Raw genomic sequence first — 13,967 nt, forward strand, 5'->3', positions numbered from 1 at the left:
TATGTCTCCTCTAGTCAAAGATTGATAAGTTCGAAGTGAAAGAGTAGTTAAGTAAGTTAAGGTTGACCGGATACTTAAACTAAGTGGGTCACATTAATCGGACACTTGGTATGAAAAGTCTCGATAAATGAAATCGGACAGTAAGTAAAGACAGACAAATAGGAAGCCCTAGTGAGTGAAGCCATGCAGTTGGAAAATCTTGTTAAGTGAAGCCAGGTAGATGAAAAGTCTTAGTGAATGAAGTTAGGCAGATGGAAGGTCTTGGTAAGTGAAGCCAGGTAGTTGGAAAGTCTCAGTGAGTGAAGTCAGACAGATACAAAATCCTGGTGAGTGAAATCAAGAGGATGGAAAATGTAAGTACTCCAAGGTAGTTTTGATGTGATCAACCAAGTAAAGTTAGGTCCTATTGGTATTTAACCCCTGTGTCTAAATGTACAGGAACTTAGGAGCACAAAAAGTCGAATGAAAGATGCAGCTAGCAAGAAGGACAGCGCGAGAGAGAGCCGACGAGCTAGGTGCATCCGAGGTATAAGGTGCTGCAAAAGAGTACACGGGCGGACGAGAAGGAGGCGCGCGCCGTTTCCGAGGGACGAGAAGCCGGAGTAGAAGTTTGTTCGAAGGCCGGAAGTTGGGTTCGGGTGAGCCCTATTCCGGATGGTCGAGATCACCCAAGTGGAGCCGGAGCCGGAGCCGGAGAGGAAGACCCGGACCCAAGCAAGCGAAGTCGGAGCGAAAGAACCCGGACCAAATAGTTAATATGATGTTAACTTGGGTTCGGGCGCTCGGACCAAGATTTTATTCGAAATGTGACGTGGCGCGTTCCGGTGCGACAGGGATAAAAGTTTATCCCCTCCTAGGCGCCTGAAACCCTCCTAGGCGCCCTAACTAGGGCTATAAATACTACCCTGGTCCCAGAAGGTCAGGAGAATACTTGTGAGTCCCGATAAACTAAGTGGGTCACATTGACTGAACACTTGGTATGAAAAGTTCTGATAAATGAAGTCGGACAGTGAGAAAGTCATGGTGAGTAAAGTTAGACAAATAGGAAGCTAGTGAGTGAAGCTAGGCAGTTGGAAAGTCCTGATGAGTGAAGTCAGGTAGATGAAAAGTCTTGGTGAATGAAGTCGAACAGATGAAAAGTCCTGGTGAGTGAAGGTAGGTAGTTGGAAAGTCTCAGTGAGTGAAGCCAGACAGATACAAAGTCCTAGTGAGTGAAGTCAAGCGGATAGAAAGTGTAAGTACCCTAAGGTAGTTTTGATGTAATCAACCAAGTAAAATTAGATCCTGTTGGTATTTAACCTCTGTGTCTAAGTGTGCAGAAACTTAGAAGCACAAGAAGTTGAATGAAAGACGCAGCTAGCGAGAAGGACGGTACGAAAGAGAGCTGACAAGCTAGGTGCATCCGAGGTACGAGGTGCTACGGAAGAGTACGTGGGCGGACGCGAGACGTTTCCGAGTGACAAGAAGCCGGAGTAGAAGTTTGTTCGAAGGCCGGAAGTTGGGTTCGGGTGAACCTGATTCCGGATGGTCGAGATGACCCAAGTCGAGCCAGAGTCGAAGCCGGAGTGGAAGACCCGGACCCAAGCAAGCGAAGCCGGAGTGGAAGAACCCGGACCAAATAGTTAATATGATGATAACTAAGGTTCGGGCGCTCGGAGCAAGATTTTATTCGGAATGTGACGTGGCGCGTTCTGATGCGACAACGATAAAAGTTTATCCCCTCTCAGGCACCCCAACTAGGGCTATAAATACAACTCTGGTCTCAGAAGGTCAGGAGAACACTTGTAATTCATTTCTTTTCAATCTTGTTCTGTAATTAAGTGTTTTAATTGTTGCAAAGAGATTTCTCCGCCTGAAGGAGAGTTTAGTGTCCTTTCATCTTCCTTTGATTAATAATCTCCCTGGTTGTAACCAAGTAAATCCTTCGTATCTCTTCTTTTTTTAATCTCTTATTTTTGTTTATGCAAGTGTTAAATTTATTAAAGGTATAAAAGTTCGAGGAAAATTCGTTATTATTTGCTGGGCCATTCATCCCCTCTAGACAACCGCCAAGGATCTAACAGAAAGTCCTGGTAAGTGAAGTCAGAAAATGTGGAAGTTCTAAAGAGTGAAGTCAGGCAGTTGGAAAGAACCGGTGAGTGAAGCCGAGCAGTAGGAAGTCCCGATGAGTGAAGTTGGCCAGTGAGCAAACTCTGGTGAGTGAAGTCAAGTGGGAAAATCCTAGTGAGTGAAGTTAGGTAATAAAAAGTCCTAGTGAGTAAAGTCGTACATTGAAAAATTCAGGTGGCTAAAATGTTGATCGAACACCTGGTGTTTAGAAATCCAAGTGGGTCATGGAGAACCGAACACTTAGCATGAGGAGAAAAGTCCAAATGAATCAAACGATTGACCGGACACTTAGTGGAGAAGTCCCAGTAGGTCAAAAGTGACAGGATGCTAAGCAATACATAATTTCAATAAATCACGGTTGACCGGATGTTGGGCAAGGAACCCTAGGACTCGGGTTTAGCAACTAAGGTTTGCCAAATCGATTAGGGTGGCAGAGCTTAAGTGATTAAACTCCAGCGTAATCAATTAAGCAATTTAAGTTGGAGCTTAATCGCTTAAGGCTCAAAGTTGCAACAACAGAAAATTGCAAAATTACTTAGGGTAAGCGATTCGACGGGTCTGAAGTGATCCATGTGATCGCTTAAGATCCTATTTATGAAGAAACAAAAAGGTGCTAAAATGATTACCTTAATCGCTTCAGCTGTGATAAGCGATTAAGCAGGAAAGCTTAATCGCTTACAACATTTCTCGTGATCAAGTAAAAAGGAGTAGAATCAATTAGGCTAATTGATTACACCCCTCTTAAGCGATTGAGGTAATCACTTAAGGTTCAAAAATATAGTCTTTCTGAGCAGATTACTAACGTGGTAATCGATTAAGAAATTTTTAAGCGATTAAGGGGGGCCCAAGGTAATCCTAGAAAAGGGGTTTTCATAACTGTTCTCCACATAGTTTTCGACACCAGTTCTTAAGATTTGGTGGAGACAAGTATTACTGTATTTCTCACCTTCAAAAGGCATTCCAAGGCAAGAAAAACTCAAGCAAATAAAGGTTAAAGTGCTAAGTCATGCTTCAATTTGTATTTAAGTTTGTTTCTTTATTTTGAGTTGTATTGTTGTTCTTGAGCTTATACGAGGCTTCTTCACCTCCGGATTATTTCTGAGAATGAGCTCTTTCACAGTGTATGTGTGAGAAATGATCGAATCCTTGGAATAGTCATCTCGATGAGGTAGATATCAAGTAAATCCTTGTATTAGCATTAGAGAGTTATTCGCTTCAAGTATTCCACTGTAACTCATCTTCGTCGAAGTGAGAGAAGCTATTCACCCCCCCCCCCCAGCTCCCCTTGGTCCGAACACTTCTCTGGGGTAATGAGTGAAAACCCAACACATGAATTGAATAGTGATAACCCAACCATGCTATTTAGAGATTTCAACATTCGAGACACCTATGATCAATTACTCCAACTTATTTTGGGGGACAAAAAGATACGACCTATAAAATGGGTATAGAGTGAGTAATGACTCTTAATGATTCCTATACCATAGAGGGTATAATGAGGTATTGTAAGATACTTTTGATAGGATATCACCTATATAAGTTTGAGATGAAAGTTGTTTTAAAATTGTAAATTAGACTTGTGAATCTCAAGTGTAGTCCATAGTTAAAATTTAACTATTGTCATGACAAAGAATCATTAAAAGCCTAGGGGATTATTCTGTACATATGATTGTCTTAATTTACACTAAAGGCTAAACAATTAAAAATATAGTTCATTGGATGTTCAAGTAAATATGAACATATTTCACTAAGAAAGGTTCAAAGTCATAAGTTACATCTACTGATGCAAATATTTTTCGCTAGACTCAAAACTTATCAATATTTTCCTTCATGTAAGGAATTGTTAGAAAATTGATTTTCATAACCAAAAAATTGAATATGGACATGAATGACTATTTTGTGAATAGACGGTAAATCAAGTTTTCGAATGAATGAGAAATTAATATTTAAGATTATTCGAGTAATGAAAGGTTGGTCCAGTATAATCGAAAGAAAATATCATCTCACATACGAGTTAGGTTCAAAATTAAGAAATTAATCAATATTAATTTTGGTCTAAACTAAATTAATCAATTAATTAATTAAAACAATAATTGATTATAAATTAATAAATAATCAATTAATGATTTAACCTTTACATATTCTATCTTAATTAAATCAATAATTAATTGTTCATCGCTGGTATACTTCATCAATTATATAAACAAGCCCCAGGGTTATGGTAAACAGTAAGGCTACTCAGTTATCTCCTAAGTATTCACGGTTTAATTTCCAATTATAATATATTTGCAGGATATGGGTCGCCTGTCGCAAGTAATTCCTGATTTATCCTAGTGGTCGGTGGAAAATTTTTATAAAGTCAAATCAATCACCATAAATTTAACGTTATTCAGGCTGATTATTCATTCAACCCTATAAAAAATCTCTTCTTCTTACTCAAAACACAACAAGAAATAACAAACATCACAAGGAGCACAAGTTGTTTCTTACACAAAACACAAGGAATTACAAACATCACAAGGAGCACAGTTAGTGAGCTTTCTTCTCTTCCTCTCCTCGCTCAAAGAGTTCCAAGATTTTCCGCTGGAATTCAAAATTTAGTGTTAATATTTTAAAGTACTTGGATAAGAGAGTATGTTAAGAAAAAAACAGGTTTAGCCTTCGTCTCGACTTTAAATCTCTTATCCGAAGGAATAAATTTACATTAAAAAGTATATCAAGATCCGAGAAGGTGTTCGACAACTAACAATATTAAGTCGATGACCGACAAAATTAAGTTAGTGATGACAAAACCAAGAAGGATCTGTTGAGAAAATAAAATCGACTAAATCCACGTTGCCATACCAAAGTTGCCCGGACTATTAGATCAACATAGACAATTTCTAACAATATAATGAGTATCCAAATTTGAGATAAGTTCAGCAAGATGTCACATAAGAAATACTCAACATAAAATTATTTCTGTTGAAAGTTTTTAATATCAAATTAGGTCAATGAATGAGAATTTGTTATATCTCCATGAAATCCGTGGTAAATCGTTGAAATCGTCATTCCAAATGACAAAATTGCGAACCCGCAACGATGAGTATTTGGACTAATTCAATCCAAAATAATGGAACAGGTGATCAATTACTCCTTCATTATGACCTAGGACATTTCGAAGCCTATAAAAATAATGAGCTTGCAATAATACAAGTTTATTGCACCCAAAGAGCAAAGTTGAACAGCACGAATAACGTGGATGGTATTTGGACAGAATCTAGCTATAGATATTGTCGTATTATACGTTGAATTTACATGATAGATACATGTCTCCGAAGATCTTTACACTGCAAGCCCAGCTAAAGTAAATAGGCAAGAACTCATCCCTTGCAGCTCAGACAACAAAAAAAATGAAGACATGCAGTTGACAGAATCCTAGGACCTAGAGGTCCAACTCAGGGCACATTTGCTCTTGCCTTTCTCCCTCTTCCTGAAACAAACACATTTACCGATGATGCAGAGAGATCACAGCTCTTCAAAACTCGTAGTCTCTTGGCCGAGGAAACAAACATTCTACAAGTAGCAAAGGGGGGTCAATAGAGCTTCATTCAGTATTAGTTGTGGCTAGTCAATTTCTTTGTCATGTTAACTACTTTGGATTGTTAAACATAAACACACAACCATGGCTGGTGATAAAAGACTTACTCCCATGGAACATCACCAACCAGCATCTCGTCCCCTTCATCGTCTTCGTAAACCAGAGTGTTTTCCCCACTGCCATCTAATAAGCCAGTAGTAATCACAAGTTTTTCTGCAGCAAAGAAAGAAAGCTTCATTGGGTCAGCATGGGCTTATTTAACAAAGGAAATGGAGCAACATGATTGCACAGTAAATTTGCACCTGCCATGAGGTCTCGGAAGAGCTCGTCGACAGCCATTGAGAGCTTATCGTAGCTATCATATGCCAACAAGTCTACTTTTCTTCCAATGGGTATGCCATCCATGTTAATTTTCACAAACAGGCATTTCCTCTCATTCTCGCACTTCTTTAAAACTTTGGAGTTCCCATTTTGAAACTCAATCGACAATTTAGCAGCTCCAGCAAGATTCTTTCTGAATGAGCGGATGGGAGGCCAACCAACAACAGGTGCTGCCATAATTCTGCTCAACGAGATATTAGAGAACTTAGTTGACTGTTAAACGCCACTAAGAAGTACCCAAAACTTTAAAGAATTTATAATCTATACAAAACATATTGCTTGCTTCTTTTGAAGGAAAGAAGTGGAAGATGGGTTGCATCGTGTTGCTACCTTGAATGAGAATCGATTTGCACTATAGTGGAATTCTTGGACTTCCCCACAAGGCTCTGCTGCTGCTGCTGCTCTGTGTTTCCATTTGTTTTCTGAAATGAATCTGTTCCTTTGGCCTGCGATTGGCGGAATCCAAGCTGTTTGTGCTGGCGAAAAGCTAAGCAAATGACATGGTAAGCGATGATTCGGATTCCACGGAACACGAAGAGCATTTTAATGGAAGAGCATATTTGATTGAGTACCTTCCGTTTTGGAAACAACTGGACTCGTTGAGCCTCTTTTGGTTGCAGAGGAAGCAGCAACGTTGTTGCTCTTGGGAAGCTTGGAGATGTGTCCGAGAGAGAGAGAAGGATCAATAGGAAGCTCTCTCTTCTCCTGCACGGCGACCAGTGTTCACCTCCAGGGAGGCCAAGCCTTAGTTCTAGCTTTTCGTCCACTGCGGCAGCGTAGGTGTTCCATTCTCCACGTTTATACTCCTCCGCCATTGCCTCTCAATCAGACGATAGACAAAATGAGACGAAAACGATCGCACCTTTCTCCCTGCCCGCCCTCCACCAAAGGGGAAGAAAGAAGAAAGTTTAGCAAGGGAAAAGGAACACCACAAAAGGACGAAGAACGATCACAAGAACTACAGGAAAGAAAAGCAGTGAAACAGAGCAGAGAATAGCGCTCGCCCTCCTCGCGTTTCTCCCACTCGCCAAGCTTGCTCAATCTCCGAGGACACCAAACCACAAGGAAAGAAACGTTCAACCCGCACAGAAAACCCCCGAAAGTAACCATCCATATCAGCAAATAGATATTTTGGTCACATGTGGAGACAAAAGGCAACCTGCTTTTTTTTTTCTCAACTCAACAGTGTGCTTTGGTCTCCGTGCAGACTGTTTGTTCCAGAGAACCTATCCTTGTGCCCTTGTCCCCTCGCCGCAGAGTTTGTGATCATAAAAGGGAATGAGAAGTGAGAAGCGACAACAGAATCGATGGCAGGAAGCAGAAGCAGATAGGAAAAGTGGAGGAGTGCTTGGCTGACGGAAGTCGAGGACAGCGGAAGCAAGGCGTGCTCTAGATGGAAACAAAAGCACGCTGGCCGAAGCAGAAGCCAGAAGACGAAGCAGAGAGAGAGAGAGTTTTTGTTGCAACTCCCTCAGTCTCAGCGGCGGTTTATGGGAATAAGCAAAAGGTACTTTTAGAGAGGAAAAAACAAAGTATAAATTAATTTACAACTTATATATATATATATATATATTAAAATTTATTGTATTCATAGGAGTTTAGGTAGGGTAAAACTCGATCAAAATTTGATTTGAGTTCAGAGTTAATCGAGCTCGAGTTGAGTTCGGATCTAATCGAGCTCGAGTTAACTCATTTAATATTCGAGTCGAGCTCGAGCCCAGCTAATACTGGCTCGATGACTCGTTAATTTTGTTCGAGTTAGATTAATTTAATATTTTAATATTCAAAATAATTTATACTTTAAAATTAGATAATAAGTTAAGAATGTGTTTATGGTTAACCTATTTCATTAGGTAAGTAGAGAGGTTGAATGTTCAAATTCTAACTTATGCAGTTTATTTTTCATTTAAATTTACTTTTTCGATGAACTCGAACCCATAATTAAATGGCTAAGCTTGAGTTTATTTTTCATTTAAATTTGCTTTTTTGAGTGAACTCGAGCCCATAATTAAATGGTTAAGGTTGAGGTCAGATTTAAATAACTTGTTTGAATTGAACCTCTTTAGTTTTCTCGAGCTCGGTTGGCTCATTTACACTCTAGTTAGGTTAAAATTAATTTACAATATATATATATATATATATATTAAAATTTATTTTATTTTAGATTAGATATTGTACCTGAAATGTTGGTTCTATACTATGATGCTCTAATTTTATTTAAAAATTAATATTATGCTAACCTTTAATATAAAGATTATAATTTAAAATATGATTATAATTTAAAATATGAATTAGAATATAATGTAAGGATACATAAAATATTAGTAGAATAGTAATTAAAAATTTATAATTTTTATTAAGAGAATGAACAAACACATCCTCAAATTTGATAAGAACACCTTTTGATTTTAGTGACATAGAAGACTAAAATTTTCATTCTCTCTATTAACAAAGAAAATTTAACTTCTCCTATCAATTGGTGCTGTTAAATAAGATAGATCCATAATTTTAATAAATATGTGTTTGTATTTATCTCACCATCATGTATTAAACAAACATAGATCTATTATTTTAACAACCCCTAATATTGACCCGATTCTTAAGAATGATCAATACAGATACACATGTATTAGAGGCATGATGAGATAAACTCAGGCCATCAGTTTCTAAAAATCAACCTCTTACTATTATACTTGAGATGTCATGCGTCGATAAACTAGATGATAACATTAACAAAAAAAAAAAAATAGATCCGCTATTTTAGTGGTTCTTGAAAATCGACTCTTTGTCATTACGCTAGAGATGTCATGTGTCCACCATTTGCGCTACACCCTAGCAGTTAGATGATAACATTAAAAAAATGTAGATCCGCTACATTAACGACCCCCTAGTGTCGACCCTACGAATATGGAGGGAAGTACATGCAAGTACACAAGTATCGGGCGCATGATGAGGTAAACCTCAAGTCATCAATTTCTGATAATCGACCCATACCTATTCCGCCAAAAATACCATGATCCACCGTCTGTGCTACGCCACAAGGACTTAGATGATAACATAAAGAAACTACTAGTTGTGATCTAAATGATACTAATTATCAAACAGTTGAATTCTATGAAGATCCATTTTGATGATAAAAAAAATCAGGAATTATGAGTTCTAATTTCTAAGGACACTTATATAAGTTGGACATTTAAAATTTTCAATGGCAAATTCAACACCTAATGAGCATGTCCATGAGTTTCATAAGAATTGTCCAGTGAGAGTAGAAGAAAAGAAATGGTTAGTAAAACCATGAAGAAAGTGCAAATATCTTTAAAATCACAAAATTTCCGAAGGCATTTAGAAAAAGACAATTGACAGCTTATTTAACTTGTAAACCTCCAACAAGTCTTTTTTTAAGCACGAAGCGAGCAAGGTCAAGAACGTGTTAAGGCTATAAATAGAATTATAAATAAATTAACTATTCATAATTTACTAAAATACATTTACATTCATTCAATTTTATTCATAAACAATATTTATAATCAATATCTATGAATACAATTTATAAAACACATTCACTAACAAAGTATTTATTAAACTTCTAAAAAAGACAAAGATGTGTTCAAAATAAACAACCTTATAATATCATACTCATTAACCAACTAAATAAATTTAAAAGTATAAAAAATTTAACAACTAAACAAATCAAACTCGTAAAAAAAATTAAACCAAACTCAAATAATTAAATCCCTAGCAATAAATACACACCTTGAAAAATCTATCAATTTAGAGTGTCATTAAATATCTATGGGCTATGTCAAAGATATAAAAGAGTTTAATGTGCTTGAGTTTCATTACATCTCGAAAATATATAAATCTTAATGCCTCCAAACTGAGAGCATTTAAATGTTCACAGTAGTTTTGCCTAAATGAATGCACCGTCCATTTGAAAATTCTCAACCAAAAATAAGAGAAATGTGAATTAGCTCTATTTCTTCTTTCCAGACTTAGCAGCATCTCCAGCCTTTGTCTAAACATGACAAAAATAAAGGTAAATCACTTTTCAAATTACTCAAAAACTAATCAAGCAATTAAGCTATTCTACTACACTAATGCTTATTCAAAACTCAATTTTCTTAGTTAACTAGTTTAGCTCACCTTCTTGACCCCTCGAATTTTCTTTGTCCTGTTCTTCCTTTCCTTCATCTGCTTCCTTGATTTCTCAACCTTAGTGGCAAGCCCATTCTGTCGAAAATCAAAAATATCAACAATCATGAACCCTAGTTCAGAAATTAGGTATGAAATAGAACCAGAATACATTTTTTTAATAAAAATAACATTAACATAGTTACTGCTTGTTGTATACTAACTAATTCCTTTAAAAAAAACAAAGCTGACATTTATTTTATTGTATAATCATGCCATTACAATGTGAGCAAGATCAAGCAATCTAACAACAATCAAATCTTATCCCACTAGATGAGGTCAGACAATCTGACACGAACTAGAAATTAAAATCTATGAAATCAACACGATAAACAAGTTATTAACTATTTAACCAACAGCAAAGACAAACTAGACCCACTTTTTCCAATACACCAAGTTTTTGAAAAGTGGATGCAGCATCATGCATTTGGAGAAGACGACCCAACCATTTAAGTCTCTAATCACTTAAAACCCTAACTCATTAGGCAGGATAGGCAATAGTTTATTTGTTTCTTGATATTGCGTACAGGATCACTTATTCTCTATGTAATATGGCCCAATGAGAAAAGGCAATACAACTGCTTATGCAAGCAACTATCTAAATTACTTTTTAGAACAATTTTTTTCAAGTTTAATATTGATGGATTGAGACTATGATCAACAATCATATTCCCTCGTTAGGCAGGATATGCAATAGTTTATTTGTTACTTGATTTTGCAGGATCATTTATTCTCCTTGTAATATGGCAAAATGAAAAAAACAAAAGGCATTACAACTACCATGCATGCAACTATCTAAATCACTTGCCCCCCTTGCCCCACGAATTGGCGTAGTTGATACTTGTATGAGTATTTGATCTAATAGGTTTTTGAATCAATTCTCAATGAGTGCAAAACGCTTTATTGGGTGTGTGACCTCCCCTATACAAATGGCTGCTACGCTAAGGCAAAATGCCCTCCTTAGATAAAGTCTATATCTTGCCGTGAAGCCAACAGTACTAGGCCGCTTGAGATGAGCGATATCACATTTTGCTCCAACTATCTAAATCACTTTTTAGAACAATTTTTTTTTTCAGTTTAATATGGATTAAATCTATGATCAACAATCACATTCCATCCTTATCCTTAATTTGTGGTCTGTTAAACTGTTTAACCTACCACACATTATCATATGCATATCCAATGACACAAATATGGCATGCGCATTGAGATGCCAAAACAGAGATCTATCTTGTTAGTGACCCTGTTTCTACTCTAACTAGAAACAACCATGTCATGAAAGAAGACCCAATGAAGCATGAATAGCGCCTCCAAAAATCCATTTAAACTGGAAATAATGTAAAAGCAAACATTTAAGAAACATAATATAACACACGAAAATTTCAAGTAAAACTGGCATCAAACAACGCCATGGGGACAAAACCACTAAAACATATACAGATTAACAATAAACCATATAAAAAGTAGATAAGAAATGATATTTAACATTTTAAAAACAAAATGGAAATTCATGCATGAACAAAAATAGAAATGCAAAAGAGGACAATGACAGTAGGAAACCAGGTGTCTAACAAATAGTATAGTGTTCAATGCAATACCAAGGCCATACAAATTGCAATCAAATAAAATATACGATCATAAACAAAACCCAATGAGATATTGAAGATTCTCTTAAGATGGCTGAACCATGCAGATTGCATCATGTTTATGTAGTTCATTATCTATCTAACATGCAACACCAAATTAAATCTTCAAATCACAAAAAAAAAATTGGGACAAATTGATGAAGCAAAAGAGATAACTATCTCTCAGAGAAAAAAATAATCTCGCACAAAATCAAAAAGGAAAAATTATATTAACTGAAAACAGTTAATTCAAACAGCCTGGGCCATCTCCATATAAATAAAGTTTGAAGAAGAACTAGACCAAATTGTTCTCAGCAAAAATTCTGACATTGAAAAAATACCAAAACAAAACAAATTGAAAGCAACTTTCAATAATGAGTTAATTCAACTACAAAGGAATAGAGGGGTGGTACTTAAACCACATTTTGTTTCATTTTTACCATTAATGACCAGTTAAAATATTATGAAGAATATTTAAGAACTGTCATGAAAGGAGCTCAAAGTCATTTCCAAAAAATCATTTTTGTCCTTGACACTTCTGCCTAAAATCAAGTAGAAGCAAGTGGCTTAGCCAAATGGGAGAGGAAAAATCCTCTTTACCCTCGAGAACCACACAGTCAAACTACACAATTGCCAGAGATCCAGCTGGGATTGTTCTTATTCTTCCTCACTTGCAAAGACTACTCATCCTAGCTTGCAACAACTGGCTCATCTTCGTCAGGTGCATCTAGGCAAGAGCCAATGGCAAGCACAGCCATGACGAAGGCTCAGGGGTAAATTGATACTTCAATTCTTCAGCACTGTTCTTTCTTTCTCTTACCCAAGTGACTAACTACTTTCCTTCCTCTTCTTACCTTCTTGCTCCTTCCTTTTCCTTTCGTTATTTCCCTCTTCCATATTAAACAGAGATTTAAGTTCGCCAATTAAATTAAACAGTTAATCTTATTTCAAGAGAACTACGCTCAGCTTGAGCATGAAAATTACACCAACTTCCTGATTAAAAATCGTATTTTTGAGCTTACAATTACCAATTTAGAATGGACATGTAATACTCATGAATTGAACTCCAGACCCGGTAAACAAAAAGGAAGATAACGTCACAGGAACCAGAAGAATTGTGTAATCCAAAAGGGAGAGAGAGAGAGAGAGTAGCATAAGAAGGAACTTGGAGCTACAGAGCAGCATACCCTGATGAGCCGATACTTGGGTTCGTACTTCTTTGCATTCTCCAACGTATCATAGATCAAACCAAAACCAGTCGACTTCCCTCCTCCAAAGTGCGTCCTGAACTTGAAAACGAAAATCGTGTTCGGATCCTTTACTTCATAAAGGTTCGCCAGCTTCTCCTTCAATTCGGCCTTTACCACAGACAAACAAATAAACAACCACAAGCCCTAATCAAGGAAACCCCCAACCCGAATCAAGAAAACTAACCTTGGAGACATTGGCTCTTCCTGGGTGAAGCACATCGATGACCTAGAATCCGAAGTCGCGTCAGACCGTAAAAGAATCAGACCGTAAAAGAACGTCTTTCACGTATAAAAATTCCTAGAACAGGAACGGAAAGAGTTAAGAGTAGGAAAACTGACGAATTGCTTCCTCGACAGAAGGCGATTGGTCATGAACTTCCTTGTTCGGATAGTGACCGCCTTCGAGTCCGCCATTTTGCTTTCTTAGAGCTCTGAGAGAGGAAACGGCGGGGGACAACTCGAGTGAATTGAACTGCGAGCTAATATGTTTTCGGCTATTTATAGGAAACCCTAGCCCTATCTGGGCGGTATATAGAGCTGGGCCAGCTGGCCACCATATCGACTTTAAATGCGGCCCAATATATACACCACGAAATGGGCTACATTTAACAAAAACTCAGTTCACTAGACGAATTTAAATGTTTTCTTTTTAATAAAAAAAAAAAGTAAAATAACACGAATACCTTATGTTAATCAAATGAATTGGGGTCAGGTCTTTTATGCTCTTGTATTTTTCATCCTTTCTTATTTAGCTCTTGATTAATTAAGGAGCTCCTTGAAGCATACACAATATTTTTTATCAGCTATATAATCCTCTTTTTGCTTCTTTAT

At 37.0% G+C, this 13,967-nt stretch overlaps 2 protein-coding genes across 2 annotated transcripts; both read right to left on the reverse strand.

Moving 5' to 3' along the window:
* Positions 1–5,356: 5,356 nt before the first annotated feature.
* Positions 5,357–7,474, reverse strand: LOC121994489 (auxin-responsive protein IAA16-like). The gene is made up of 5 exons (XM_042548502.1): positions 6,643–7,474; positions 6,401–6,546; positions 5,992–6,251; positions 5,797–5,902; positions 5,357–5,664 (listed from the first exon to the last, which is right to left on the reverse strand). Exons 1-5 carry the CDS (start codon positions 6,883–6,885, stop codon positions 5,547–5,549), a joined length of 873 nt encoding a protein of 290 aa, XP_042404436.1. The 5' UTR covers positions 6,886–7,474; the 3' UTR covers positions 5,357–5,546.
* A 2,378-nt stretch (positions 7,475–9,852) lies between these two features.
* On the reverse strand, positions 9,853–13,612 carry LOC121998329 (40S ribosomal protein S24-1). The gene is made up of 5 exons (XM_042553206.1): positions 13,476–13,612; positions 13,321–13,362; positions 13,074–13,244; positions 10,214–10,300; positions 9,853–10,085 (listed from the first exon to the last, which is right to left on the reverse strand). Exons 1-5 carry the CDS (start codon positions 13,548–13,550, stop codon positions 10,044–10,046), a joined length of 417 nt encoding a protein of 138 aa, XP_042409140.1. The 5' UTR covers positions 13,551–13,612; the 3' UTR covers positions 9,853–10,043.
* Between the last annotated feature and the right edge of the window lie 355 nt (positions 13,613–13,967).

This window comes from Zingiber officinale, chromosome 6A (genome assembly GCF_018446385.1).
Source record: "Zingiber officinale cultivar Zhangliang chromosome 6A, Zo_v1.1, whole genome shotgun sequence".
Classification (NCBI taxonomy): domain Eukaryota; kingdom Viridiplantae; phylum Streptophyta; class Magnoliopsida; order Zingiberales; family Zingiberaceae; genus Zingiber; species Zingiber officinale.

Excerpts from the sequence above, each read along its gene's own strand:
- LOC121998329 (XM_042553206.1), bottom strand. The coding sequence starts at position 13,550 with ATGGCGGACTCGAAGGCGGTCACTATCCGAACAAGGAAGTTCATGACC. Across the intron at positions 13,245-13,320 it reads GAAGAGCCAATGTCTCCAAG|GCCGAATTGAAGGAGAAGCT; the intron begins GTTAGTTTTCTT and ends TCTGTGGTAAAG. Across the intron at positions 10,301-13,073 it reads CCAAGTATCGGCTCATCAGG|AATGGGCTTGCCACTAAGGT; the intron begins GTATGCTGCTCT and ends GATTTTCGACAG.
- LOC121994489 (XM_042548502.1), bottom strand. The coding sequence starts at position 6,885 with ATGGCGGAGGAGTATAAACGTGGAGAATGGAACACCTACGCTGCCGCA. Across the intron at positions 6,547-6,642 it reads AGTTGTTTCCAAAACGGAAG|CACAAACAGCTTGGATTCCG; the intron begins GTACTCAATCAA and ends GCTTTTCGCCAG. Across the intron at positions 5,665-5,796 it reads GTTGGTGATGTTCCATGGGA|AATGTTTGTTTCCTCGGCCA; the intron begins GTAAGTCTTTTA and ends TGCTACTTGTAG.